Source organism: Taeniopygia guttata, chromosome 5 (assembly GCF_048771995.1).
Source record: "Taeniopygia guttata chromosome 5, bTaeGut7.mat, whole genome shotgun sequence".
Lineage (NCBI taxonomy): Eukaryota > Metazoa > Chordata > Aves > Passeriformes > Estrildidae > Taeniopygia > Taeniopygia guttata.
In genome coordinates, this window is record NC_133030.1 from 32,702,665 (window position 1) to 32,730,036 (window position 27,372).

Genomic DNA, 27,372 nt, shown 5'->3' on the forward strand with positions numbered 1-27,372 from the left:
GGATACATTATCTTTCCATTAGAAAACTGCACACATAAAACTGAGGTAAATATTTATATATTGCTTCAAATAGTACAATAATTCTTGAGAAAATATTTAAAATTTGAATTGAAATTATTTACAAGTGTTACCTATTTTTATTCTTTTGCAGTCTCCAATTTATTATTTAAGTTTGAGCAATGCTGATCTATTACTGGTTAAAGCAAGGCTATAAAGACATTAGGATATTTAGTTTGTTGGCAGAATATCACATCTTTTATGCAGACGTGCATATTGGAATATAGTAATCTGGATAGTTCATTACTTAAATTGTTACCTGTCTGTCATAATTTTACCAGCTTTCAGAAACTACAATTTTAATTTCAAATTAGATATTATGGCTTGCAAAGTTTTGTTGTGATTCCTTAACATGCCGCCTACTGGACTTTGCATGTTCAGGCGTGTGAATATTTTGAATTATAAAAAGCCACTAAAACCAGTCTGTCACATCAGAATGATATCATAAAACATATGTTAACACCAAAATAATAAATGATATTTCTCCCACTGGAATTTGAAATCATCTACCAAACAAAAATTCATATATTTTTATGAAGCTCTACTTCTACAAAATGCACCCAAAATAAATCTGTTTGACACGAAGACATCAATGTAGAGTCATAACTTGCAAATGAACATTGGTGGAAATGCCTGAGACAGGATCTAAACGGTCTCTTAAGGAAAGAAGCCAGACTCACCTTAGCTGCAATGGCTGCTGCTGTTATATGTGAAGAAGAACTGTCCTCTGTTGAGGCAACTCCGCTATCCTTCTTCTCTTCCTCCTCTTCCTCACACTGCACTCCTTTGTCTTCTGTCTGTTTGTGAGGGCTGGTGGTTGGAGGAGGAGAAAGAGGAGGTGGTGGCGAAGGTAGATCTTCAAGCTCATCGTGTACCTCCTTTACTTTTACAATGGCATCGCGCAGAAGATCAATGGCGTGAGGTAGGGCTGGCAGTATAAACTGAAAGCATTCCTATGCAAACGAGAAGAGAAACCGCTATGAAAAGGTACCTGTACATGCAAATAGGAGTTTACTCTTTAAATATATTTGGGATTTAGATGCATCTTTTCACCTGATCGTAAATAAAACCTACCACATCCTATGCAGGTGCTCTTAAAAGATAAATGAACTCAGAAAGATCTGGTGACTATTCTATAAATTTTTGCCTTTTTTCGTGCAAATACAGTAAATTGCAAAACAGGGCTATTGCAATGAAGCTAATACTGAAAACAAGAGTTACATTTCTTTGAATATGTAATACAGAAAACAGTTCATAGCAACTGGCAGAATGCTACAAAAATGCAGAATAAAAACATTAACTATATCCCTGCAGGGATATCAGCTTCAAATCTTTCCTATTATGCTCCCGCACAATAGGAAAACAATTCATAAGGGTTTCCATAATTATACTTCTATATAATTATATCCTTTTTTATTCATGGACTTATTCTACATACTGGAAGAATAACAAACTACACTGATATCATTATAATGCCATGTAACTCAAAAAAAAAATTATAAACAAGGTATTTTTCAAACCTCTCCTTGTTCTATACTCTCACAAACAACCAGAAAGTTTATTTTACATGGCTAGAGAAAGCAAAACTGCAGATGCTGTGCAATTGCTCTTGCTCCATAATGGGCATACATATATATACATATAACCACCATGTATAGCTACCTGTGCTGCTAAAATATGCTGGTGCTTCATCAAATCAAAGGAGAATCTCAGGATCTAATGTGCTGCAGCTGCCTGCTCTGATCAGGGTCAGTATGAAACTCAAGCTTCCTAAGGCTTATTCAGTAGTCTTGAAAAACAATCCAACAACAGAGACTCCATAACCCTTGCTGAGAACGTGCTTTAATACCTAATTACCCTCAAAACCTTTTGGATTTTTTTTTCAGTTTTGTTTTGGTTTTCCATTTCGTTTCTTTTTTCAGCTGAAAGCTACCTCATTCAATTTGTGACTATTGTCTCTCATTCTTCTTCCAGGCACCGCAAGAAAGTTTTCTTATGTCATTTGAGGAGACTGCATATAAACATTTAAGAATTGGAAAATGATGGCAGGGTCACAAGAAATAATTGCCATGGCAATGCAGTCAGGAACACACAAGTTGACAGACAAAGCTTGCACTACTGCTTTTGTTGTCCTTCAGTTTTGTATCAAGCATAGGAAGATTTTAAAAAATGTATTCCAATATTTTAGAGTATCCAGAAAATTAATAATAAATTCATAAATAGATAATGAAATAAATATTTTCAATAACAAACATAACTACATAAACAAAGTAATTACCAAAGAATCCATCAGAAATTACTGGAGTTTATATATCCCACTTTGTAAGTAAAACATGACTCATGAGCATTTTATTTCTTCAAAGCTTCTAAATAAGAGCACATCTTTCAGTTGCTTCTTTAAGAGTAACGAATGATAAGTCAGTCTACCTCACAGATTTATAAAGTCTTTAAACATTCAAGTTGGTAGTGCAAACAGCTGGAGTAAACCAGATGAGTACAAATGCTATATATAATGAATATATATTAAAACATATTTGTAAAGAAAATAAAGATCACAACTTATAATGTAACTGCAAACTGCAGAGTTACTGTGCCTTCACAGTACTACTTTAAAAATGGTTTAAAAAAATGAAGCACACAACCATCATTACTCTAGCAAAGAAGCAGATCCCAAGTAAGGGAGAAAAAAGAACAACTATCTCTGAACCGATCAATAACTGTAATAATTGACTAACCAGAAAAGCATAATCCCCACTCCAGCACTGAATAAAGCCTTGCTGGCTTGAGTGTTAACGCACAGATTCCCAGTAAGTCCTCCAAAGGCTCATGTTACATATGAAACTCATTGTTTTAGAAAATTGTTACTACAATTATAAAATGTCAAAGACTTAATAAACATCTGGTCATTTCACACTTTGCCCTCTTCCATAACATTAACTATCTTTTGCAAGACTTCAAAAAAACCAAAAAAACCCCACAAAAAATAATGATTTCTACAGATCTGGGTTCAATGGTATATCGTACACAAATGTTCTCGGGTGAAAACATGTTTGGCATGTAGTCCATTTTTGAGGTGAAGCATTTACACTGCTGTCATTTTCCATTAATATTTTATTAAAGAAGTATGTATACTGCTGCGATTTCGTAGCTTTATATAAGCTTCTCATATGATCATATTTATACAATGGAAAGGAAATTAGCAGGTGGTAAAAGAGAAAAATGAGGGAAATTCCTGGTGACAATCTGTCCTTTTCGGTTCTTGAGATTCAGCCTTTTATCGACAAATTTTCTGCACTCTTCATCTTATAAGTCTTTGCTGAAATCTAAGACCTTACAGATGTCTCATACTAAAAGAAATCATGACAGGACAGAGTATCATCATGACAGGAACAAATAAAAATCAGTTTATTAGAAGCTTGCTTCTATGATGTAATCATATGGCATTTTTCTTTTCTAGCAGAATTACCTTTTTTATTACTTACCCTATATCAAACTACTGTTAAAATACTTATTAATACTTTTTCATTTCTTTTCCTCATTACCTTTCTGCAATTTACCTGTCTTCAAAGTCTGATTGCCTCAGGACAGAAAATGACAATTGCTTCTGTGGGTTAGGAGTGCTCCTGAACACAATAAAAACTATTTCATCTCTCTCCTAATTCAGCAAAAGAAGTATTTACTTGTGAAATACCCTTCTTACTGGCACATCAATTCTTTAAAATGGGGGGCCATTGCTATGCTAAATACATGTACATACATATGATTTCCCACATATAACTGGAAGAATTTCAGGAAGGTACTCCCACCTCACCATCCTCCAATGCCTCTTGTGTGTTTTGAAGGCTTTTAAATTTCCTTTGAATTAGTCTCACTAGATTTCCAGAAATGCTGTAAGGAATCATAGAATCACAGGAGGGCTCACACTGCGTTCTTGAACTGAAACATGTCAACAGTGTATCTGAAAACCTATGGTGGCTGCTTAAGACCATAGTATTCACAACACCAGCTTCCAGGTGACAGCTCACATAAATGTTGTTTCTCTATCTCCAGACACAAGTCTAAGAAACAGCGACTCCAGGGCTGTGCTGCTAAACACACCAGCAGTGTCTGCTCCATCCTGGGGACTACAGGCTCATCAGATGTGTACCAGGAGTGCATTTCTTAGAGGCCACAGGTAAAGACATTCATTAACAAGGCCAGACATAGTCTGAGCCTGGAAGAAATAGATTCTTGTGACTGATGGGGGACCTTCCTCAGCAGTTTTGTATCAGGTTGTACAGATCACTATTCAGCTTAGCAGTATTTCTGTGAAGATTGTTTTTCTAGCAGCAAACTATGAAGAAATTAGTGAAAGATCTAGTCTTACTAACACACACACACACACAAATACCTGCTGCAGTTTAACTCTCTTCTCAGCTATAGAGTCAGACAGTATGAATAAAGACAAAAATTCTAAGTTCTCCATCCAAACAGCAAAATGCAGGAAGAAAACAAACTTTATAAGAGGTGTAGAGTCTGATATACCCATATAGAGAAGATTCAAAAACATTCCCAAACTCTTAAAAATTATGTTCCCTTTCTTCCCTCTTGATGATCAAAACTGCAAATGCTCCAGCGATTTCTACCATATACTATGCATTCCTCTCTTACTTCTGTGTGAAAAAGAATGATTTCTTGGAAGTTGGAGACAGCCCAGAGATAAGGTACAGCTAATTGGAGAAGAAAGGGAAAGAGTAAGAGATCATTAGACTCTTCATTAGCACTGCCTGCTCAAGTGAGTGCTCTCTTGCACTACATGTAATGTTGTCCTGGTCACACATTACCTTCAATCAGATTTGAATTGTATGGTCCTTGGCTAAGTGTGATGGTGTGGTAACTTTACATGAACATGCATTTCAATTCACCTTTGTAAAATTTGTGATAGTGGGCACTTTCTACCATTCGAAACAAGGAGAAGTGCTCATCATAGTTCCTTCCTAGCAGATCAGTAAGAACATTTCTTACCTGTGACCCTTTCTTGCTACCTGGAAGATTAATTATGAGTGTTTTCCCTCTGATTCCACACACAGGCCTGAAACGAAAGAAACACAACTGAAATTCTTGCATGCAACAATCTCCACTATCAAAACAAAAGGAAAGCATTTAAGATAAATTTTATGATTTATCAGATTTTGGAAATTTAATTTCCAATATATTTGCTGATCATGTTTTCAAAAAAGAACTTGGGAGAAGCTGAGGTGAAAAAACATAAAACAGATTGATAGAGTCTAACATTAATTTGATATAAGCACTAGCTAGATTTCCATCTTTATTGAGATCTGTGTAGCTCCCTTAATTCTACTGTTTACTTTTGTCCAATACATTATTTCATATAGTCCCTATTTAGTCATACACATGGTTCCTTTGCAGTGTAATTGACTGTGTCAAACATTATGTCCCCGGCCGGGTAAAAATACTAAGTTGTGCCTGTTGCATTAATTCAAATTGGTCCCTTCTATTTAAAGATTAAATGTAAGAAAAGCAAAGAAGGAAGTTATTCTCAGGTGAAAACTGTATTTATGCAATTAATATCTAATTCTTCCTAATAGTTTTCCCCTCTCCCTCAAGAAAAGGCAAGACCAACTGTTAAAGATGGAAGCTTTTATTTTACTTTTTTTTGTCTTTTAGAAATTAATTTGGTGGTGATGTAAGGCTGAACACCCAAGTGCTGAATGTTTTCTGTTGACTAGAGTTTGACTAGTCAACATTTTAGCTAAATATAAAAAAAAAAAAAAAAGAAAAAAAGAAACTGAATTACAGAATTTTGTATTGAGGTTGTAAAGAGTGCTTCCACTGTTTACAAAAACTAAGGTGAAAAATCCAGGATATAAGGATAGGAAAAATGTAAAAGGATAAAACTAAACCACGAAGATATGAAGGTTACAGTTGAGAGAAACTGTATGACATTCTATTTATTGAATTAAAACCTGAGCTATAAGTGAAGATAGAATAGAAAGTAAAATAATTTCCAGTTATGCCATTAGCAAAAATTCTGAGCCAAAGGACATGGCTTATTGAGTAGCCACCTCCCCTGGATTTCTATTTATACAAATAATTCTCAGTGATTAATGTCATTTACTGGTCACATGCCATTTTTTAGCAGGGTACCAAGTTGTCCATGACAGCTGGCACAATGCTCACAAGAAAATAGCACAGAGATCGTCTTTGAGCCACTAAATGAACTTTTGATATCACACTCAAGCCAGCCTAAAGTGTTATTTTCAGTTTGAGTATTGCTTGACTCCTAGTCTCTCTTTTCTCCTACTGCCTCTTTCACACCACGTACCCCCAGTTTAGAAAGAATTCCAGCTGAGGAATCTCTACTGCAGCACAGAGATGAGCCAAAATTAAAGAAATGTGTTCATTTACTCCTGTTACAGTAGTTAAGCTTACAGAGTACAAACTCAATCCAGCAGATCCCATACGTGGGTTGCAGTTTATGGCAGACTTAAAACAAAGGAAATAAGAACTGTCCACAGTGGGATAGAAGTGGAATAGTGGAATTGTGTTTGGCAGACAGCTCCTATAGTAGTCATCTGCTTGGCTCTTCTACTCTGCTTTAAATATTTTTTGAGCATTATAAGCTGAATGTCTTGTACAACTGAACAATAACCAAAAAAGGACTAAACCAACAGCGCGAAAACTCAAATATCAGCTGTCAATTATCAGAACTAGTGTCTCAAGAGAGAAATGGAGCTGCCAAAAATTCTCAAGAGAGCATGCAAAAGTAAGTAAAAGTGCTTAAGAACTACATGGTTGGCAAAAGTATTGTGTGTGCTTTCAAGAAAACCACACAGATTGTGCATGTATTCCAGGGACTTTGAGAGATAAATCAACAGTATTCCTCCAAATCTAGGGTAGTACAAAACATTTGTCTTTATCAAAGGGATTTTTTTTACCTAACAAAGCATTTTAATACTTGATGAACAACATACAGAAAAATTCTTCACTCACCACCCAAACACCACAGATCTAGAATGAAAAGACAGCTCTTTAAGAGTGTATATCGATATTACAAATAACCTGGCACAGAAAATACAGGAGGACACAGTCTCTAATAGAGACAACAAAGGGAATTTAATGGGACAATGCAATTACCATGATTTTAATTTGGCCCCTTGACTGAAGTTAAGACTTCTAGTCTTGGTAACAATGGCAGTCTTCAATGATTTGTGCACAGCCATTGGATAGCAATGAGTAATCCTATGGAAAGAGTTCACCTCATATTTTGAAGGAAGTAATCTTACCTAGAGAGCATCCCCAGAGGTGTAACATTAAGTGATCCCATCAGCATTGCCAGGGCCATCCCCGGGGCTTCCCGCTCTATTACTTCTTTAGTGGCCTGCAATCAAAGATTAAATAGCAAACTGAGTGATCAAGTGGAAGGATAAGACAAAAATGAAACCAGCTAAAAATTAAGTAGGAATATCTCTTTTTTTTTCTGCCAAGAAATACTGTTGCTAAATTCTCTACTGAAATATGCTGTAGAATTTTTTTTTTTGGTTGTGTAAAATAGGGAAAGACAAGGAGTTGGGATGAAGGACTGTTAGCAGCAGATTCCTATAGAAAGTTATGAAAAGTCAGGACCCTATAAATATAAAAAGTGTTAACCAACACCACAGAAATAACAACTAGCTCAAACAGAAAGGAAAAGCTGTTTGAGAATAAGCAAAGAATGTAACTGCCTTCTTTTCCTCATCAATCTTGTGCCTTTTTCATGTTGAGATTTTTCCCAGGCATGAGAAGGATGAATCAATCTGCACAGAAGATAGAAAAAAAAATTTGCAAAGGGAAGCCCATGTAGCAGGCAGGCAGGAAAATAGTAAAATGGTAATGATAATGGCCAGAGGCTGAGGCCTTCCCTTTTGATCATGTCAGCAAAACAGCAGTTCCAAACAGGCTGGTGGCTTTTATTCATAAGCAGTCCATACACAGTGCGCATTGAGAAGTCGGGAAGCAGAGTCTGAAAATTCTTGTCTTTTTATCCTTTTCCCAAACAGGGAATCAGATAGAAAATCATACACAACCTAACTTACTTCCTAACACAAATTTTCTCAAATGCACAATCTGTCCAGTCTTTCGATATCTAATTTTACTTAGGACACAACATCTTAAAGACAGGTTACAGTCCTATCCTCTCTTCATTTCCCCCACAGTAGCTGCTGTTCAGTGGATCACATTGCTTCATGCCATGAAATAAGATTCTAACTTACTAAGCACAACCAAATTGGTAGCAATGGTCATAAAACTGTGAAATCCATGGTATAGCACACAGCCAAACTACAATGCTTTGATGGTACAACTATCAAAACAGAAATAGAAAAGAACATATTAAGTACAAGGATACCCTAAATAAGCTGAATTTTCTTTCCAGTTTGATATAGAAAAAAACCCAGGCAAATTATTTTGTGGGAAAGATTCAATTATAAATCACATACTTGTACTTTTGTAAGCTCTTAGTTCACAAACAGAAAACTAAAGACCTAGAGAAGGAAAATGACAGAATTAACCCAACAGCGTCCCCTAAAGATGGATGCTTACATGTAAGGGTGTTTACATGAAGCAGTAAAAAAACCAGGAAAAAAATATCCATCAAGAGTACAGATATTCAAATGGTCATATTCTCAGACACGATCACTAGCTTTTGACATTTTTAAAGGACTATCAGAATATTAATTAATTAGAAATTAATATCAGTATTAGAAGACTTCAGACACTGCTACCATGTAAATCTTTGAGTACTTGATTAATAAGCAAACTTGTAATGTGCTCAGTTATGGGAAGCTGGAACTTTGGTTTATAAAAAACCAAGCAATTTTAATTTAGTAGCTGACACCACAGTCTCATGTATTTCAAGCATAGCATGCTGGGTTTTGGATCAGCCATCCTCTATGCAGAAACAGAAAAGTCATGTGAATACAACCCAGTGACTGTGTTTTACATAGGGAAAATAAGAAGTGAGATTGGAATGATGTAGACAAAAATAAAACTCCTCCATGGAGAGAGATTACCTTAAGATACCTGCTGAGGTATGAAATCATCAATCACATTAAAAATTTTAAAGACATCCATAGACCTGATATTTTTTATAATATAGAAGATAAAAGCATTGCAATGGTGGAGAGATACTTTGCTGACCATGAAAAGGTTAGTGAAACATGGAATTCTCTGTGCATGCATACATAGCAAGACTGTAACTATCCTTTTCATTTCAGTTAATACCATGCTTCAAAGCTATCCAAAACTGTTTTAAAATATAGAGTGTATTTTGATATTTATTTTCTGCCCTTGAGCACAGTGGCACTTTGAAGATATCATTAGTTAAAATTCTAAGCAGGCTTCAAAGGTAGTATAAGATGCAAGACAGTCCAAGAACAATGATCCTGCAGCTCAGGGAGTCCTTCAACGAAATTCAAGTCCATTCTCCAACTTCACAAGAAAAATGACCTTCACAAAATGTCAGTGCTAGCAGGCAATGTGATTATTAAAAATGTATGGACTAAGCAACAAAATCTGAAAGGGCATGAAATCCAGGCAGCAGTACGATCCTCAACATGAGTTTCTAAAAATAGTTGTTTCAAAACATATAAGCTTATATTTATTGCTGCAGATGAACTTCTACAAACAGGGAAACATTTCCCATTTTAATGTTTGCAAGCTGACTGGATGGATGTAACCAAAAAAGCTGCTGCTAAGTAAACCCTATTACAGTGACATCTGCTCTTGAAATTAGCCACTGTATAGTCCACTTCTGGGATGTCCTGAAATAACATGACTTAACATATGCCCTGAACGGGAACTGAAATCACCAACACACTGGGAAGCACACTCTAAATTTCCTATACATATATATACATATATGAATGAAATCAGCAATGCTTCAATCTGTAACAATTCTTTATTTCACCTAACAAGGTACCAAAGTGCTGGTGGCGAGGTTTTCTCATACTTCTTTCAGTATTTTTTATTTGAAGGAAGGGTGAAAGAGAGATGTCAAATTTAGATTTTCTAATCTGCGTCCAGTTCAGGAGTTAACTGTTGGGTACCAACACCTGCTTCCATGGAAACTATTAAGGAATTAGTGACTCAGCACCTTCACATTTTACCAGCACTCTAGCAAGTCTGAATTAAGACTGTTCAACCTGGTTCCATGGGCATTTTTTTTGTTGGTAGTCTCACCATCAGCCAGCTGTTGCACGCTGTAGGGGGCCATAGTGTTGGCACAGGATGAATCACAAATCAAGGCTGTTGCCCTCGGCTCTCTTACAACAGCAGTGATGACACTCTTGGGCAGATGCAGGGAAAAAATGATGATATTTCCTTCAGAACTGTCACACTGATGCCTTAATCAGAACTGAAGATTTACACTGATTCTTGAACCTTAGGCTGATAACTTAGGTAGGTGGGAAATACTGGAGTAAAACCGTATAAAACACTAAAATGATACCAAATAGCATCCCCAGCTTCTGATGGATAAGCTGGTAGTGCAAAGAAAACAGGTCCATACAGGAGGGAGGTGGAGGACAGGGGCTCCACAGAAACAGAACTTTTAAAGTAAAAGCCAGAGTTCAGGAGAAAGACAAATGATGGAAGTCCAGCTTGGAGGTTTGCCAAGAAAGGCAAAGTTTGTAGTTTAGACAGGAGAAGGGAATGTGGGAAAAAGAAATCTAAAGTGGAAAGACAGAATTGCAGGAAATCCAAGCAGTAGGATTCTCAGAAGGAGCGAAATGAGAATAGCATGAGGGCAAGTGAATAAAGTGAGTGGGATGGAAAACAGCAAGGCGGTTGGAACCTGAAGATTTTTAAGTTCTCTTCAAACCCAACCATTCAATGCAAACCGTTCAATGGTTCTACTAAGAAAGACTGCCCAAGGCAGCTTTGACAGAAAATAGATGAGGGAGAAACTCAGGAGAAGCAAAATGGGAAGACAAAACATGACAGAAGTGTCAGGACATGGGGGAGACATGGAAAGAGACAATGGGATTGAAATAAAATGCTAGTTTCTACTCCAAAAAGGAGAAGTAGGGACAAACAATTTAATTATTCAGGATTTACTAAGAACTATCTATGAGAGCAGTACCTCTTATATTTCATTGCTATATGAATAAATGCAATTTATTTTAAAGCACATTTTTGATTGTTTACAAAGTGCCTTTTTATTGGAGTTAGGGCATTATGTTCCCAAACCAACTGGTGTATTTTTAGATATCTTTGACGTAGTTGCGGTTGCTTAACAGATGGCTCACTGCCAAGTGGTTTCACAGAGTTCTCTGCTGCTTCACTGCCTTTCTTTGCCTCCACAAATTGTTAGTTCATCTTCTAACCTGTGGAAACCCTCCCAGGCAGTTATTGGAGAACCTAATGCAGACTGATTTAATTAAAAGACCTAGGACTACTCTTCTGGAAATGTTCAGAAACTCCTTATCTTTTTCTTTCAGGTATTAGGCATAGCAAAGGTTGACCTCAATAGTAAGTAATAATCTGAGACATTTCATATACATTGCAGCTGGTTTTAGGCAGTAATATAGTTTTACTTCTTCAGCTAAAATGCAAATATGAAACTCAGAAATCATAATAAATTCAATTAAATTAAGATGACAGAGACTACCTCTGTGGAAAATATTATTTCTGTTGAACAAGTTAAAATCTATGACTCTGTGTAGTACATAATAGAGCTATAAATGCAAATTAATGGACAAATTTGCAGATAATTTATGTTTAACAGACAAGAGCATTAGCATCAATAAGATTTAATTAACTATTTGAGCTTTCCACTGAAAGCAGAAATCTTGTAAGGGCTTTACCAAAGAAATACCTATATAACCTCTACAACAGAGCTCACAGACAACAGAAGAGCAGAGAAAAACTAGAAAGGTCAGTCAAATATGCAAAAAAAGCATCACTCATGTCTGTCAACCAGTTGTGTAACAAGTATGCATTTTAGGAATAAAAATTGCATCTCAGCCTGGAGATGAGATGCCTTCTTCAAAGTTATTCAGAATTCCTCTGCTGGAGACAACACATGTGCCAGTAATTTTTATTCACAAATCAGCTATTTCAGCTTATTGTCTACCTCCCTACTCTTATTTTGCAGGGAGAAAATAGAGCTTACTGGAGCTAGACGATCAGAGCTTCTCACCAAAAAAACTCTATTTCTTCTCCATGAACAATAAGAATTACAGATTTCAGCAGTTGGTTTCTTTCAACACATTGGGAAGTTTTTTGGATAAGGATTTAAACTCATCTCAGTTTCACCACTATGATGTCTTCTCTTGAATTCTTCCTGTTCTTTGCCACCAATAACCTGTACGGTGATATTCAGTGTCTTTTTTTAATAGATGTAAGGCATGACAGGATTTGCAGTCTTTGACGTTTTCCAAAATCAAATTTCTTTGGCTAATTGCTCAGTTATCTTGATGAATGTGATCACATATGCTATTGCTGCAAAACAACCAAAATCAAGTAGGTTTATAAAAATACAATGCTAAAGTAAGACTAAAGTCGTTGCTGTGTTTGGGCTCGCAGGATGACTGGTGATGACTAGGCAGACATGGGGCCAGTGCTGACCCTGATACATGTGTTTGCTCCTGCTCATAAAGTGACCATCCAGCTTTGCCAATTTTACTGTACATTAAGACACTCATGTTGAGACTGGTGCGTCCTTGTTGGGAGTTTTTGATGTTAAATGCAGCTATGTCTGCACACAGACACATACTAAGAGCACTCTCAGACTTTTGTAGATTTTTTTTTTTTACATAAAAGAAAACAAAACACATCTAATCCTATTAGAGTGGCTTACCCTAGTGCCTTTCCCTCTTACCAGTGGTAAGCTTGATACTTCTCTGCTAACTGACCTGATTCCATTTTCTTTTACTATTTCTTCTCAAATCTACAAGCTGCCAAAGGTGAGTGGAACCCTGATTAATGCAGCCAGCTAAAACTGAACTCTACCAACTGGTGTATCTGCACATACTAATAACACATTTCTACTCACAATAATTCTGTAGCACAAAAATGCTGCTTGTACTCTCACACATCTGCAGTGATTCTGCTGCCTAGAATGCAGATCTGCAGTGATTCTGCTGCCAGAACCTAAACGTCACAGAATGACCCTACAAAATTTATTGGTGTGAGGAACAAAAATGTCACAGCAATAACTACTGTTAGATTAAATACAGACTCTGTTTTCTCTATTTCTCCCCATATCCATGATCCCTCTCCTGCAAATCACCTCTTCCGAATTCTTTCCCTCCTTCCACTGGGACCCACCATGCCATTTATTTTATCCCAATGCCTATGGCATGAGACCCAAGTTCCAGGAGCTAATTCAGTGTCTGCCTTCTTTACAAACCACTCCCAGCAAACAAGTCTATCAGAGCGCTTCCACTGTGTAGATGAGCACAAAAAGCAGGTAGCAAATAGAGGCACCTCTGACAACACTCAATGACTTATGCATTACCAAGCCACGAATATATTTAATTCCCAATAGATGGACCCCAATGATAACTACTTTTGTAAACAAATTGTTATTGTTATTATCATCATAATCAAATAAATTGTATATTAATTACTAATAAAGTTAATAAGAACCTTAGTGTTCATTGTAGCTTTCCTTAAAAGTCCTTATTTTCTTCAACTGAAATCAAACTCATTCAAATACTTACTTAAAAACACTCAGTTTCTTTTTTACTTACATCTTGCAATACATTTGGGGGAAGATGCTTCACATTTTATACAGTACAGAGAAGCTGAAAGTTTAAAGTAATATACTAGAAAAAACAACATTGTGGAATTTGTAAATTATTCTTCCACTTCTACAGATCTAGATCTAAATTTTTAGCTCAACCTGACTGCATATGATTTATATAAACTTCATAGATCAGTGACTCGCTTGCCCCATTTGTGTAATTGAAGTGTTAAGGATATTGATGTATCTGGGCATCCAACCATGCACATTTTCTAAATATCATTTCTAATATATATTGTGGTAATAATACTTTTTTTATTCCTGATTGCTAAAAAAAGTTTTAATATCTTAAATGTGTATAAAATATTTATGTCATAAAAACTGATCTTAATTTTATGATACTACATATCCCTATACATCGTCATAAACCCACTAGAACAATCATCTTTAGTAGCTGCTAACAAGACACTAAATGCTTTTCTGCACTGTAAGGAATGCATTTAGGCTGTACAAAGTTGGACACAGGCCACCAGATGCAGCACATTACAGCTGTCTAAAGGGGTGTGTTAAGCCAGTGTCAAAAGGCAGAGTATTTGCAATGGTGGGGAGGTCAGGAGGAGCTTGGTAAAGCAACAGCTGGAAACAGCCCCTGCACTTTGTACAAAGAAGGGCCAGGTGTCTGCTTCTTCTTTCAGCCCTCTTTCTATGTGCAAACTGCTGTGCTTCCCACTGCAGCTCCACTTGGTGCAAGGTCCAGCAAAAGTAGTATAGCTGAAGACTTCCTGGTAAAGACAACAAAACCATTCTGCTATTACAAAAACAGTGTTAAAATGTTATCTGTTAATGATTACTATTATTTTAAGTTTTCCCTCAGTTATTTCAAACTGCTTTGTATTAATATAAAATAGGAAATCCAGCCCAATCTTTAAATAATTCTCTAAAATTTGAAGAAAAGGAACAAAACACAGGACGCCAAAAATTTTGTTCTCTGAAAAACAAACTCATGCAGCATAAATGAGCAAAATAAGCATGGGTATCTATACTATGCCAATAAGAATTCTACAAGACTGAAGTGACAACATAATGAGCTTTAACTAACAGAATACCAGCTAGGGAGCAGTGTCTCATAAAAATATACCCTAGACAGTGTTTCTGGTTATGTGTACTATCATCTAGGCTATATATCTATACCAAAGTGGAGTCAGGCTACAGTCAGCTTCATTTCAAAACTTGTGCCAAACTAAGATTCTTCTATATGGGAACAGTGGGTGTATTTGTGGTTCAGGGAAGTATACTCAGCAATTAACTAGAAGAGAAATAAGAACCAGAAGTTTTAACTTGAAATTTCACTTCTATAAATAAATAATTTTGCAATGCTTTAGCTCTAGCACACTGGTTACTGAAATTGAAATGTGAAATTCTTCTCTTCTGAGGATCTCGCCTGATCTTTCCTAAAATTTGCTACCTTTTTCCAAGAACAAATACGGCATACAAAACACTTGCACTTCTGAAAATTCAGTAAAATTCTTCCACAGGTTAAGTAGCTCCTCCAAACACTTTCAGATCTCAAATCTTCAACTTTGAAGACTTAATAAAAACAACCCTTCCCAAAATACACCTTCTGCACTACAAAGGCTGGAGTAATGAGTGACAATTTTTCAGGAATACATGATAGCAACAGAAGAACTACAAAAGAATACTTTCTCTTAAGATTCTCTTACACAGTGCCTTTACTCCCCAAATAAATGATAAAGCCTCTCTAATAACAGCAACTTTAAAGAACTTTTTCCATAACCTAAAAATTAGTAGAAATTATTCTTTTGTGACATCCAGTGATGCAATTCATGCGCTCAGAGTCTAAAAAGTTTTCAGATTTAGCAAATGCAAATGACACTTTCAGTAGAACTGAGCAAGCAAACAGATTTTGAAAGCCAAAGTGACCTACTGTGCATTCTGTCAAATTATTTCCTATATAGGACTATTTTAACTTCTAGCACAAATCAGATTTTTTTATCTCCAAGATTCTCATGGAAACAATTGAATGAAAAGGTTCCTCAAACAGAAGATGAAAATTGTTTTGTTGAGACTGCTGTAGCACAGAGCACAAAAGTGAAAAACAGTAGAATTCTTAATCTCTACTGAGTGGGGCATATTAAATATATCAAGTTTACATTTCCCTCTGGAATTTTATTATTCAATTAATGGCTTACAGTAGTTTATAGTAATAGTTAACAAAATATACATCTAAAACCCCCAGTGTAGAATATATTCTCTCTAGTACACTGTTTGTAAGATGTTTACTATGCACATTTCCAAAACACCAGGTTTTTTTCAGTTTTAGAGATGTTAAAACATCTTTCATGCATTAGGTAAAACCAGTTGAATCATTTATTGACACTACTCAGCTAAGACAGAACAATGCTTTCACATTATTACAACTTATACACTGTATGGACAAATTCTGCCAGTTTATTTCCCAGACGCAGAACTCAGTTTTGAAAACTAAAGGTTCCTATAACTTACACACTTTTTCATTGATATAGATATAGCAACACAGGTATACAAGCAGCTCCCCTCACATACTTTTTTGCTGTGCTTGAAGCAGCAGACTATGTTGTGCAGAAAATTTTTTTCCTTTTTAATAAAATTCCCTCTGTGTCCAAACTTTTTCAGCACACTGATTTTTACAATAGCAGTGTGTGAGTGAATCACTGAGAAAAGGCAGTAGCTTTTAAGAAATGACAAGGCAAAAGACATTCTTGGACAGGCACAGTGAACAAGTTAGTTCTTGCTCTGTGTACCCAAAATGTACAGAACTTCTGCACTGAATGCTAAGCATCTCACTACCACAGCCAAATGTGCTCACACTAAGTGTACAACAACTACAACCATCACACCCCTCCTAGACAGACTAACTCAAGTGAAAAATCAGACAGTATTTCTGTACAAATTATATGGGTGATGCAGGACCATAATTCAGAATAATACAGAAATCAAATGCACCCAAGGTTAGCTGCTCAACACTTTGCACCTGATGAAACAAAATACATTTTAAATAATCATCTTTTTAAAAAAGAAAATATAAAAATTAAAATAAACAAAGACACAAAATATTTTAGGGAAAATATTAGACTGTCTAAACAGTGTAAAAGCTATAGAGAAAATCCCACAGTTTTAGCAAGACTGGAAAATCCATCTTTGTTAACCTTAAAGTCAAAAGAAAATTCTACTCTCTTTCCTGAAAAGAATGATGATGATGATTTAACTGCAGCTTCTCATTAAGATTCTGCAGGAATAAGATCCCTATGAGACAAACACATCTAAGAGAATTTTGTGCCCTTCTCTGCTCTTTTTCCAGGAATGCCCAATGTTGACAAGCACAAATCGGTAAAATATGGATGAATTGTAGACGAGTTTGAAAGACGCCACAGTGTTATGCCTAGCTGCTCATGAATTAATTCTATATACCCCTGGATACCTAAGCATTATTTGGTTTCAAAGGAAGAACTGGTCAGGTTATAGTAGGAAGTGACAATAACCCAATAACTTTTCACTCTTAAAAATGGGGTTGTAGGCCAAAAATTCAGCCAAAATTGAATGTGCATTTGTAGGTTTCATTCAGCTTTGAAATCGGCAAAATCTGCCACTTGAATGTGATGATGACTAGTTCCCTGGAATGAGTGATGTATATGATTGCATCACAACACAAAACAAAGCTTATTTGTTTTTAGCAGTCTATCTGCAAAAAGGTTGCAAGAAGAAAGCCTACTAGAGGTGTAAAATATTTATCAAAAGCAACCAATGAAGGTGAAAAAGATTGATTACTGTTGTTATGATGTTCCATGAGAGCAGTAAAGGCTGAATCAAACAAAAGCTCAGGTGCAGTCTCAGATAAAATTTCCAAACAATTACATAAATCTGACTTCTTAAACACCCAAATGAAGTGAAAGAAGCTCCAGCAAGTCATAGAATAGTCTGAGTTGGGAGGGATCTTTTAAAGGTCATTTAAATCCAATCTCCCCTGCAATAAGCAAGGATATCTTCAACTAGATTGAGTTGTTCACAGCCCCATTGAACCTGACCTTGAACACTTCCAGGAACGGGGCATCCACAGCTCCTCTGTGCAACCTGTGCTAGTGCCTCATCACCCCCACAGTACAGAATTTCTTCCTAATATCTAAATTGACTCTCCTTCAGTTTAAAATCATTCCTCCTTGTCCTATCACATCAGGCCCTGCTAAAAAGTTTGGTCCCATCTTTTTTATAGTCTCCCTTTAAGTCCTGAAAGAATGCAATAGGGCCTCCCTGGAGCCTTCTCTTCTCCAGGCTGAATGTAAAACCTGTCTGGGCAGAAGAGCAGCAAAATGTACAGGGGGAACAATTCTGCAGCAGTCACTGATTCATTACTTTGCACATGTATCTGTAGGAATAAGGCCTAAAGGCAGGACAAGATGCTGTGAGCTGTGTGGTGAGGAACCGATGTGGCATGATGGCCTGCTGCTAGGGGTGCAAACCCTGCCTTTATATACAAACAGCTGCCCCCTCACCATTTATGAAAGCAGCAACTGGACACTTGACTACAATACCATCTCCACTTCTCCCCAAAGTAGCAATTTTGCATTTGAAATCCTCTTTCAGAGGCAGAGGATGAGAACATGATCCCATTCTGCAGACAAGCCAACAGGCTTGCTGCTGTGTTTCTCACCAAAGCTGGGGTGCCTCTGTAAGATTTGTGCCTCTGCCTGCCTTGGACATTACGTGTGCAGAGTTGTACATAGCACTGTATGCCTACATTTTGTAGATCTAGTGCATTTATTATAGTCAATCTAACAAGAATGTATAACGTGCTGCTTTCATGAACTACACTATCTGTGAATCTGTGCTCATGAAAGTTTTTACTGAATGTGGCCAGACTCAAAGTGCCAAATTGGTTGCAGTCAGCCAGTAAGCTGACTGCATCTACACCCTCTTGATCTCTAGCGAGCATCTGGGAAGTAAGGGATTGATTTGCTGTCAAATTTTTATACCCTAAATGCAATATCATCTCCTCATTTTTCCAACAAAAGCTATTGGCCAACTAAATTAAGAGGTAACAGCAGAGAGACACTGGAACTTACTCTATATCAATTAATTGTAATAGCAAAAGCCTTTGTCAATGATGACAAGCAAAAGCTCATGTATGCTTTTCAGCACAACATGTATAATTCAAAGCATTCTTGTCTAAAATTAACCAAATAAATTTTTCAATCTGAATCCAGAAGCAACATACACACATAATAAAATCTGAATTCCAAGTTGATACGAGTCACTGTCAGACACATTATTTTTTAGAGTGAAAAACATCAAATGAAAGTGAAGGCAGTGATTAAATGTATCAAGGGAGTGAAACACCTTCTGGAACTCTAAAGGTAGAAAAATAATCATATATCACACTTTCTTTTTGAGTCCAAAAGACCTGTGTTAGTTAGGAATTTATTTTCTTTTCAGAAACAACTGAAGAAATTAGTTGCTTAGAGACTGAAATGTTGCTATCATCAGAAAAGATACCTTTAAAAACTAGAGAAGAATAAAGAAAGTGAACTGTAAAAAAATAAATGGAAATTAAAAAGTGCATTGAAATAAAGAGATTATACAATAAACACTCTCCTGATAATAACTTGCAAGATTTAGATATTTTAGTTCAGGAAATGACTATGAGAACTGTAACAGGGTTTTTTATCAGAGATAATAAGGAAGGAAAAGAGTCTGAAAAAAAGAGGAATAAAATAGAGATAAAACTGGGCTGATAACAGGAAATTTAGTTATTCTGGAAAGGGAAACTCAGTGAGCTGGAAAGACTGGTACTGCTCATGACTATTTTAGAAGCTAATTTTTGGTAGAAAATCATCACAGGATAGGCTAAAGAATACCTTCAACCTCCCCACCCCCCCCAACAATATGAAGGACAAAAGATTTTAAAAATCTCCCCAAAACTCCTATTAAAAAAAAAAAGTGGTATATCACTGTTACAGGGATTTAACAGTGAAAATGTTACTCCTAGGGCTTTGTGTGCAAACTTTTCTTTAACCAAATGTTGACTGATTTAAAAGACAAAACCTAAAATTTATTCTTTCAACTTATTACAGATTCTTTTAGAACTAATTTGAATATGTGTACCAGGCAGAAAACTGATTTAACTTAATATGTTACAGTGAAGCTGCCTAAGACAGCACTGCATCAGTCCTGTCATAGGTATAATTTTCAGGAAGGGAAGTTCCATACATTCAAGGAAAAGCTTAGTGTTTATTTTGCTCCAGCTTCTGCTGCTTTTCTGCATTTAAAATGCATGCAACTCAAATATTATTTGAAAAAAAATCCCCACACATTTGAAGTAATATTAATTTTAAAAACCCTATATTAAAAATAACTGAAAGGATACACAAACAAATATAGTGAATTCTAGCAGTATCCTGCAGCCTCGCAATGCTAGAGTGAATATTCCTCCTCCCTTCCAGCCCCTGCTATGCTTCTCAAACAACTGCCTAGGGAAGCATCAAAGTAACACTGGGAGTTAAAGCTTGGAGAAAGATATTTGCCATTGAGACCTGTTCTTGTCACCACACCCTTCAACAACGTGAAGCTGGTGGGAAGTGAGAGACTGACAACCTACCATCTTTAAGAGTTTATGAAGTTGTGAAAAAAAAATATGCTTGGGAAAGCAAGGGAGGGTTGGAAAGGCTGAGAAGAGAGGACAGGAAAGCCTAGGAAACAGTAAAGGATTAAAATATAGGTGGACATTCACATCCTCCAGCTCCTTGGAGCAGAACACAAGTTAACTGGTTTCTAGGTATTAATAGGAAAACTGGGAGAAGGGTTCTGCTGGGCCTTTCTCTGCCACCTGTCCTGGGAGCCATCCTCACAGCAGCAAGCTGGTGCTGGGGGCATGGGAACAAGGTGCTCTCCCACACTGTCTTTGATTCCACAGCTGGTCCTACACTGGTGAAAGCTGCTACTGACTCAGGCAATGTTGCCCTGCCTCTATGCTTATGATGCCTCAGGTTTTACCTTTTTATTTTTCGGATTCTGTGCTGCTTTAGTGTGCAGTTCTGAGCTTCATATTAAGGGATAGTAAGCTCTCTTCTCAGAGTAGGTAGACAAAACAATTCCTTCCCTAGCTGGGGACCAAGGACAAATGATCCAAATCTCAGACCCAAGAGCATAAACAATTGCAGAATGAAGACAGAAAAACAAGAAGGATGGGACTTCATAACCTAAATTAGCTCCAATATGCTAAGGGCCCATAAGAGTGACAAAAGGTTTCTATAAACTAGCAATTGACCATTCTCCCAGTACAGAAAAAGTAGGAAGCAGCAATTAGGACACATTTCAGTTTGGTAGTAGTGTACTGATCCAGTGGCGTATTTAGATTAGCTGCAACCTCTGTTTTAAATAAAGAGACCTGTAAAATTTATTTAGCTACTTTGATCCACTGCACTGTGTTTAATGAACAGAGCTCTACATTCAAACCTTAATCTTTCTGAGCCTGAGCAACAGATTGTTCTTCCCTCCTGTTATTACCTACCTTCCATGGATTCTGAGATACCTTAGGTAATATTAGGGTTATAGTATTTAATTACTATTGAATTAAATATTTAATACAGTACAACTACACCTACCGAATAAAGTGATGGAAGCAAAGACTAAATACAATTGGGTTGGGTTTGGTTTCTTTTTTTGTAAGATGGGAAAGGGTTTTTGAGTAGTTCTATAAAAAAGCTGAATGCTGGTACTGAGATCAGTTTTTGGCTGGTATGCTAAACTGAATCAGACCATGAAGGAGCCAGACAATAGTTTTTCCCCATTCCTTACAATTCATCTTAATCTTTTCAGACTGGTGCATATTTAGAAATAAAATCTAGGCAGATGGGCAGGACAATATGATAGAAACGCCAGGCATAAAAGCAAGTGGACAGGATGGCAAAAGAGAAAGTATCAGTGAGTAAGCAGACTCAGAGCAGCAAGGGGACACTATATTCAAGGATCAGGTGAAAAGGCATGAGGAAAATGCCAAACATTCAACAAGTTGCTAAAGCAGTACCAAACATTCAGCAGGTGTGCCAAGCAGCAGAAGAGCAACTCCACAAAGTCAGCAGATGCACTCAGCAGGAAGGCAATGCCAGGCACTTGGAGCAGGAGACTGGGCAGCAGGAGGCCAATGCCCGTGTACAGTCAGATTGAAAAGACAATAAGGAGGCGATACATGCTGGTCAGCAGATGGACAGGGCAGTAGGTAGTCACTGTCAAGCAATTAGCTGATCAAGAGGCAATGCCAGACAGTCAGGCAATGGGCCAAGATTTCAGGAGGACAACGCCACACAGCCAGCAGGTAAAGAGAATATAAGACAGTGGTGAATGCCAGGCAGTCCCCAGACAAGGCAGAAAAAGACCAAAGCCCACCAACAATCAGATGCAACTGTTGGCAAGAGCAAAACATAAGCCTGCCAAATGACTGACAGGGCAGTAGGGTGGCAGTGCTTTTTCAGCAACTCAGGATACCATGAGTGAAACAGTCCCAAGAGTCTAGATGCTCACCCTTTGGTAATATCATTTGATCAGAGTGAACCATGAAAATCCACAGGAGAATAGCACACAAATGGAAACAGCAAATGAGTCTGACCCTAGCACTTGGGGAGGCCATGGGACCTTCCTATAAAACAAAAATATGAGAATTCACAAGAAAATCAAACAAATGGGAAAAATGTGTCTAAAAACTTTTTCTGATGATGATTAAAAAAGCAAAAAAATACTAGCAAAGAATTAGTTTGGAAATGATTGGGTGGGATTGAAGATGTTGCTTACCCCTCTCTGGAGCCCACATAATGGGAATGTTGGGAATTTCTGCAGCAGAAAAACAGAAGAGAAAAGGGATTTCTGACTCCCAGTTCAAGGAAAGCATGTCAATGTAGGACTGGGTAATCTCTTTGGGCAAAAAATAAGAATTCATCTGAATCTTTGCCCATCCCCAGATACATGCCTTTATGGAGGTTTGTAAAAAATTTAAGAAGCCCACATCACTTTCATCTCATGACCTCCCACCCTTGTTCCCCAAAACCACACTTACCTCTAGCACCTCTAGTATAAGAGGGGAAAGGGGTTGGTCTTGTGAGCTCATTCCCACATCCACTGCAAAATGGCTTGTGAAGTTGAGCAGGAGTACCCATTAGCCACTGCCGGCCAATTGTGAGATAAATGGAAGTCATCATTAACTGTTACTCATTATTAGTGCAGGCTGGTGTTTGAATTTGCCTTAGACACACCCACACTCTAGTGAAAAGAATTAGTCTTATGAATCTTGTGGGGTAACCCTCTTCTAAGTATCAAACTTATCAGCACTTACTTGTTACCTTGAATAGTCTCTTCTCTTTAACTTCAGCATTTTGCTATTTAACATGGTTGGTTTTTTAAACAAATTAAACTGTTTCAGAAATCTTAGCTGCTGCTTTATTTCAGAGGCATGCAATGAACCCTGAAATGTAAGAACTGAGAAGAATCCTAGTACTAAAATAAAGTTCAGTAATTTAACTCACCTGCCATTTAAATCATAAGATTTTTATTCACTATTCTACCTAGAAACTAGAAGAATCAACCAAGAATCGAATTTCACTATTTCTGTCTACTTAGAAGTCCACATTGTGTGTGCATTTAGCTACCTGTACATTAACTTTTTATTGTCAGCACTGAAAACCTGCACTTCACTTTGACAAGGCAGTAATATGAAACAAGAAGCCAACTCTTCCCTCTTCAAACTGTAAAGGACCTTAGATAATATAAAGGAATCATAAGCTTTTGCTTTGCCCTTGCTGAATTAGGATTTGGAAAGGTTGCAGAGAGAACCTGTACGAACCTGCCATGCACTCATATGCACCAAAGTTTTTAAAGAATACTATAGTGATAGGCTAAACTGATGGAACTTTATTTATACTGACCTCTCAATACCAACCACTCATTCTTCTAGCAGAGCAAGGCACAAGAATAACAGAGGTAAATGGAACTTCAAATTTAGAAATTTGGGTCATGGAATAGGAATTTTTTCCATACCCAAACTTTCCCATATTGAACACTACTATTTGGACTTAGAGCAAAATGGCAAATAATGTAGGCAGAGAAGACCAAGAGACTTCCATCATAGGATTAGTAAAGGCATAAACCAGACAGGAACTGCAAATACTGGCTGAACCAGAAATACCAGAGTATAAGGTAAGGGCATGCATTGGCAGTTTTATAAAATCCTGCGATTTTGTGGCCAGCAGGAACACAAAATTAGCTGCACCACATCAAGAACAAAATTGCTATCACCTTCTCTCTGAAGGGAGATCTTTCAAGCTTAATGAAAATGAACTATGACAAACTGATCTCAGTGTACCATAAGAAAATGCTTATTTTAAATATGGACTTTACAAATCCAGTGACAGTTTAAATGTCAAAAATAAATAACAGTAGGCTATGCACCCTCACTATTTAGGTATTCTGATGAAAGAATAACTAGGAAAAGAATATATTCATGAAGGGACAAGAAACTAAAATATAGTCTAAATAAAGATTAAAAAGCAATTATTTTCTTGTCCATAACTGAGAAGACTTTCATGCCTAAGCGTGACAATAGTCATTTTGGTTTTCTATTTTGGTACTTATACTGAGTCAACATTTTGCTAAAGCTTCACTGCTCCATGTGGTAGCAATTAGCAAAAGCAGGAGAAGAACTAGTTATAATCCTAAGAATAACTCCCAAAGGCAGCTGCTTTCCAAGACTCTTCTAGTTCCAGACACTTAGTGGCTGGAAAAGCTCCTACACAGCATGGAAGAAGTAAATGAGAACTTCTCTATTCTTTAATACTTATTAGTTTTAATGATCAACTATGTTAATCGTCATTTTGCTATTCTGGTGTGCTAATGTCAAAAGGACTAACTCACTCAATTTTTCATACATCTTAAATCCAAACTAGTATTTGCCATCTAGTTATTATGTCTTTAAGCTTTAAGACAGGGAAGTCTTCATAACATGTCCACATTATTTTTTTGTTAATTTTCCCCATATTTAGCTTTAACTAAACTCTTTGTAATAGACCATCACCAGAAAAAAATGACACATTAAGGACAAAAATTTCAGGCCTGACACTATTTTCAGGATTATTTTGCTTGAACTTAATGTTTTATTTTTTCAGTTTTCAATTATCTTCTCCAAAGTCATACTTCATTGTGTTAACAGCATGCTCATGGGCACTCTGTACCCCCTTCCCCGGCACCCTGTGACTCTGATCAAGATAACCCTGGACCCTCCTTCCTGCCCCAACGGGGTTGGTGGACAGCCAGAGATGCCCACCCTGTCCAAAGTCTATATAGACCCCTGACATTTCCTGTTCATCCTCTTTTGCCCCGCTCTCCACATGGACATCACAGAATAAAGAGAGCTGAACCAACTTATATCGGGGTAAGAGCCTCTTTTGGAAACCTTTGCCATCTCCTGATATTCCTCCCCTCAAAGCCTCGGATCTCTGGGCTAGCCTGATTATTCGGGGGGCTGTGTGAGGGGGGGAACAACATTATTGGAAACTATTTTTTTAAATTCCTAAGAGGAAAAAAAATTCCTTCCAAATTGAAAATGTCATTATGCAGAAGTCCTATGGCAGGCCTATTTTGCTTCCCAGTTACAGAAAGGACTGCAAGATATATTTACTGTTGTGGCTACACTGCTAATAAGAAACAAGCTAGTTTATTTAAACTAAGAGAAATGTCCACATGGGCTGTGGACTCTACAGTGAAAACACAGCTAAAAGGCATCAGTAAAACCAAGAGGAGGAAAACCCTTCTCTTTACTCCATTAAAAAAAGCACACCATAAGCATGTTGTTCGTCTGGGTGTACTTCTGGAAATACTGGGTTCACTCACACAGGAACCATTTGTCCACTCTCAGGACATACCAGCCTTCTTCCAACTGCCATTCTGAAATTACCTTGGAAAAAATCCTTTAATTTCAAAATTTAATAAAAAAGGTGAGATTTCCTGGCTCATTACCATGGCTTTGTTTCTTATTTTACGAAACATTCAAATTCCTTGCTACTGTTTTACTGTTCTTTTCAGCAGGGCTTGCAAATATTTCCTACATGTTTGAAAGTAAAAAAAAACACAGCCTCTATTTTCTATTTAAGAGTATTAAGAACACCCCAAAAAAGGCAAATAAAAGCTAATCATCAAATGAGTGAAAATAACCAAAGGCTTAATGAAATCCTATTAGCGTTACCTTTATGATATCATGGTCAGACAACTTTACACAAAAAGTTAATACATTAATTAAGTAATTAAAAAGATATTTGCCCCAGCATTCTCAGCCAATATTGTGAGGGTTTCACATTTTCAAAAATGAGACCAAAGCAATTCACTAATTCCTTTTGAATTCAGGATATAAAATTGTTTCATTATTAATTTCAGGATCCATTTGATTCAAACTAGCTTCTCATCTAACACATACAGAACATAAGGTTGTAAGAGCAGGATGATTCATTTAACATCATCCATGATTTCTGCAAGAAGTACAAGATAATTTCAGTTTTATAAGACATTTCTCCCACTAGCCAACTCTTTCAATTTGACAAAATCAAAATGAAGAATACAGCGCTTCAGGGAATTTGCTTGTGTGATTAATCTCTTAAACAAACAAACCCTAACCCAAACATATAAAGCCTTTCATTATTATGATTTTATTAGATTTTCTGGCTCAAGCTTTCTATTATCAGCTATTTTTACAATTCTCTTCAGTAGGTAAAGTCTTCAGTACATTACAAAGCCTTTAGTATTGTACACTATTTCCCAAAGAAAGTACAGGCAAAACCAAAGTTATTTATCAGTGTTCTTCATGATAAGCTAAACAGACTGAGTTGTGTAATTCTCACAGAAAGCATCTCTTTTACCTTCATATTTTTACCATCATATTTTTTTACCTTTTTCTATATCCACTGTGACAGTTGAAACATTTTAAAAAGAAATGTCAATAAAAATATGCAGCTTTGCATTTTAGACACATCAATCCCATATACAGACAAGTGTTATCTGTATTTTTTTGATGGTCTTATTTTTTTTGCATAACCTCCGATAGCTGAGTACATGGAGCCGAAATGTGATCTGCCTTTCTTGCCCCTCACATTTCTCACTGAAGGAGTCTGAGCAGCTCGCAGGTATTTCCATGCAGCGATGCAGTTGATGATAGCACAACCAAACCCTTCAGTGTTTGTTTCAGAACCCTGCTGCTTCTCAAAGAAACTGGTCATAGATGTTCACTGAAGTGTTCTGCAACTAAACATGTAAATTCTACTGTAATAATACGCCTTCCCAAGAGAGATTAAAAATCTAAACATATAATTTTAAACTGAAGTTTTATGGCACATAAATATATTTGAATTTTTTAACACTAAATACAGCATACCAAATAATAAAGTTTATTGAAAAATAAAAGCAGACTAGATAAAGACCTAATCATATAAACTAAGAGCTGCCTGGAGGACTAAGAAAAAGGGAATGGTACTTTACACAGTTGCTGATAAACTTCTGAAAGAGTA

The 27,372-nt window shown here is 36.7% G+C and overlaps 1 protein-coding gene across 29 annotated transcripts in view; it reads right to left on the reverse strand.

The window, feature by feature from the left end:
* GPHN (gephyrin) overlaps positions 1-27,372 on the reverse strand; it is a 269,956-nt gene that overhangs the window by 97,969 nt on the left and 144,615 nt on the right. For 17 of the 29 annotated variants that reach the window (XM_030275515.4, XM_032748478.3, XM_030275524.4 and 14 more), the window contains exons 5-8: positions 22,622-22,660; positions 7,344-7,438; positions 5,062-5,128; positions 738-1,010 (exon numbers count right to left, since the gene is read on the reverse strand). In XM_030275515.4, the coding sequence (XP_030131375.2) occupies positions 738-1,010; positions 5,062-5,128; positions 7,344-7,438; positions 22,622-22,660 (474 nt within the window). The remainder of the gene's footprint in view (positions 1-737; positions 1,011-5,061; positions 5,129-7,343; positions 7,439-22,621; positions 22,661-27,372) is intronic. The other 12 variants (XM_030275514.4, XM_032748480.3, XM_030275531.4 and 9 more) reach the window with 1 other exon arrangement.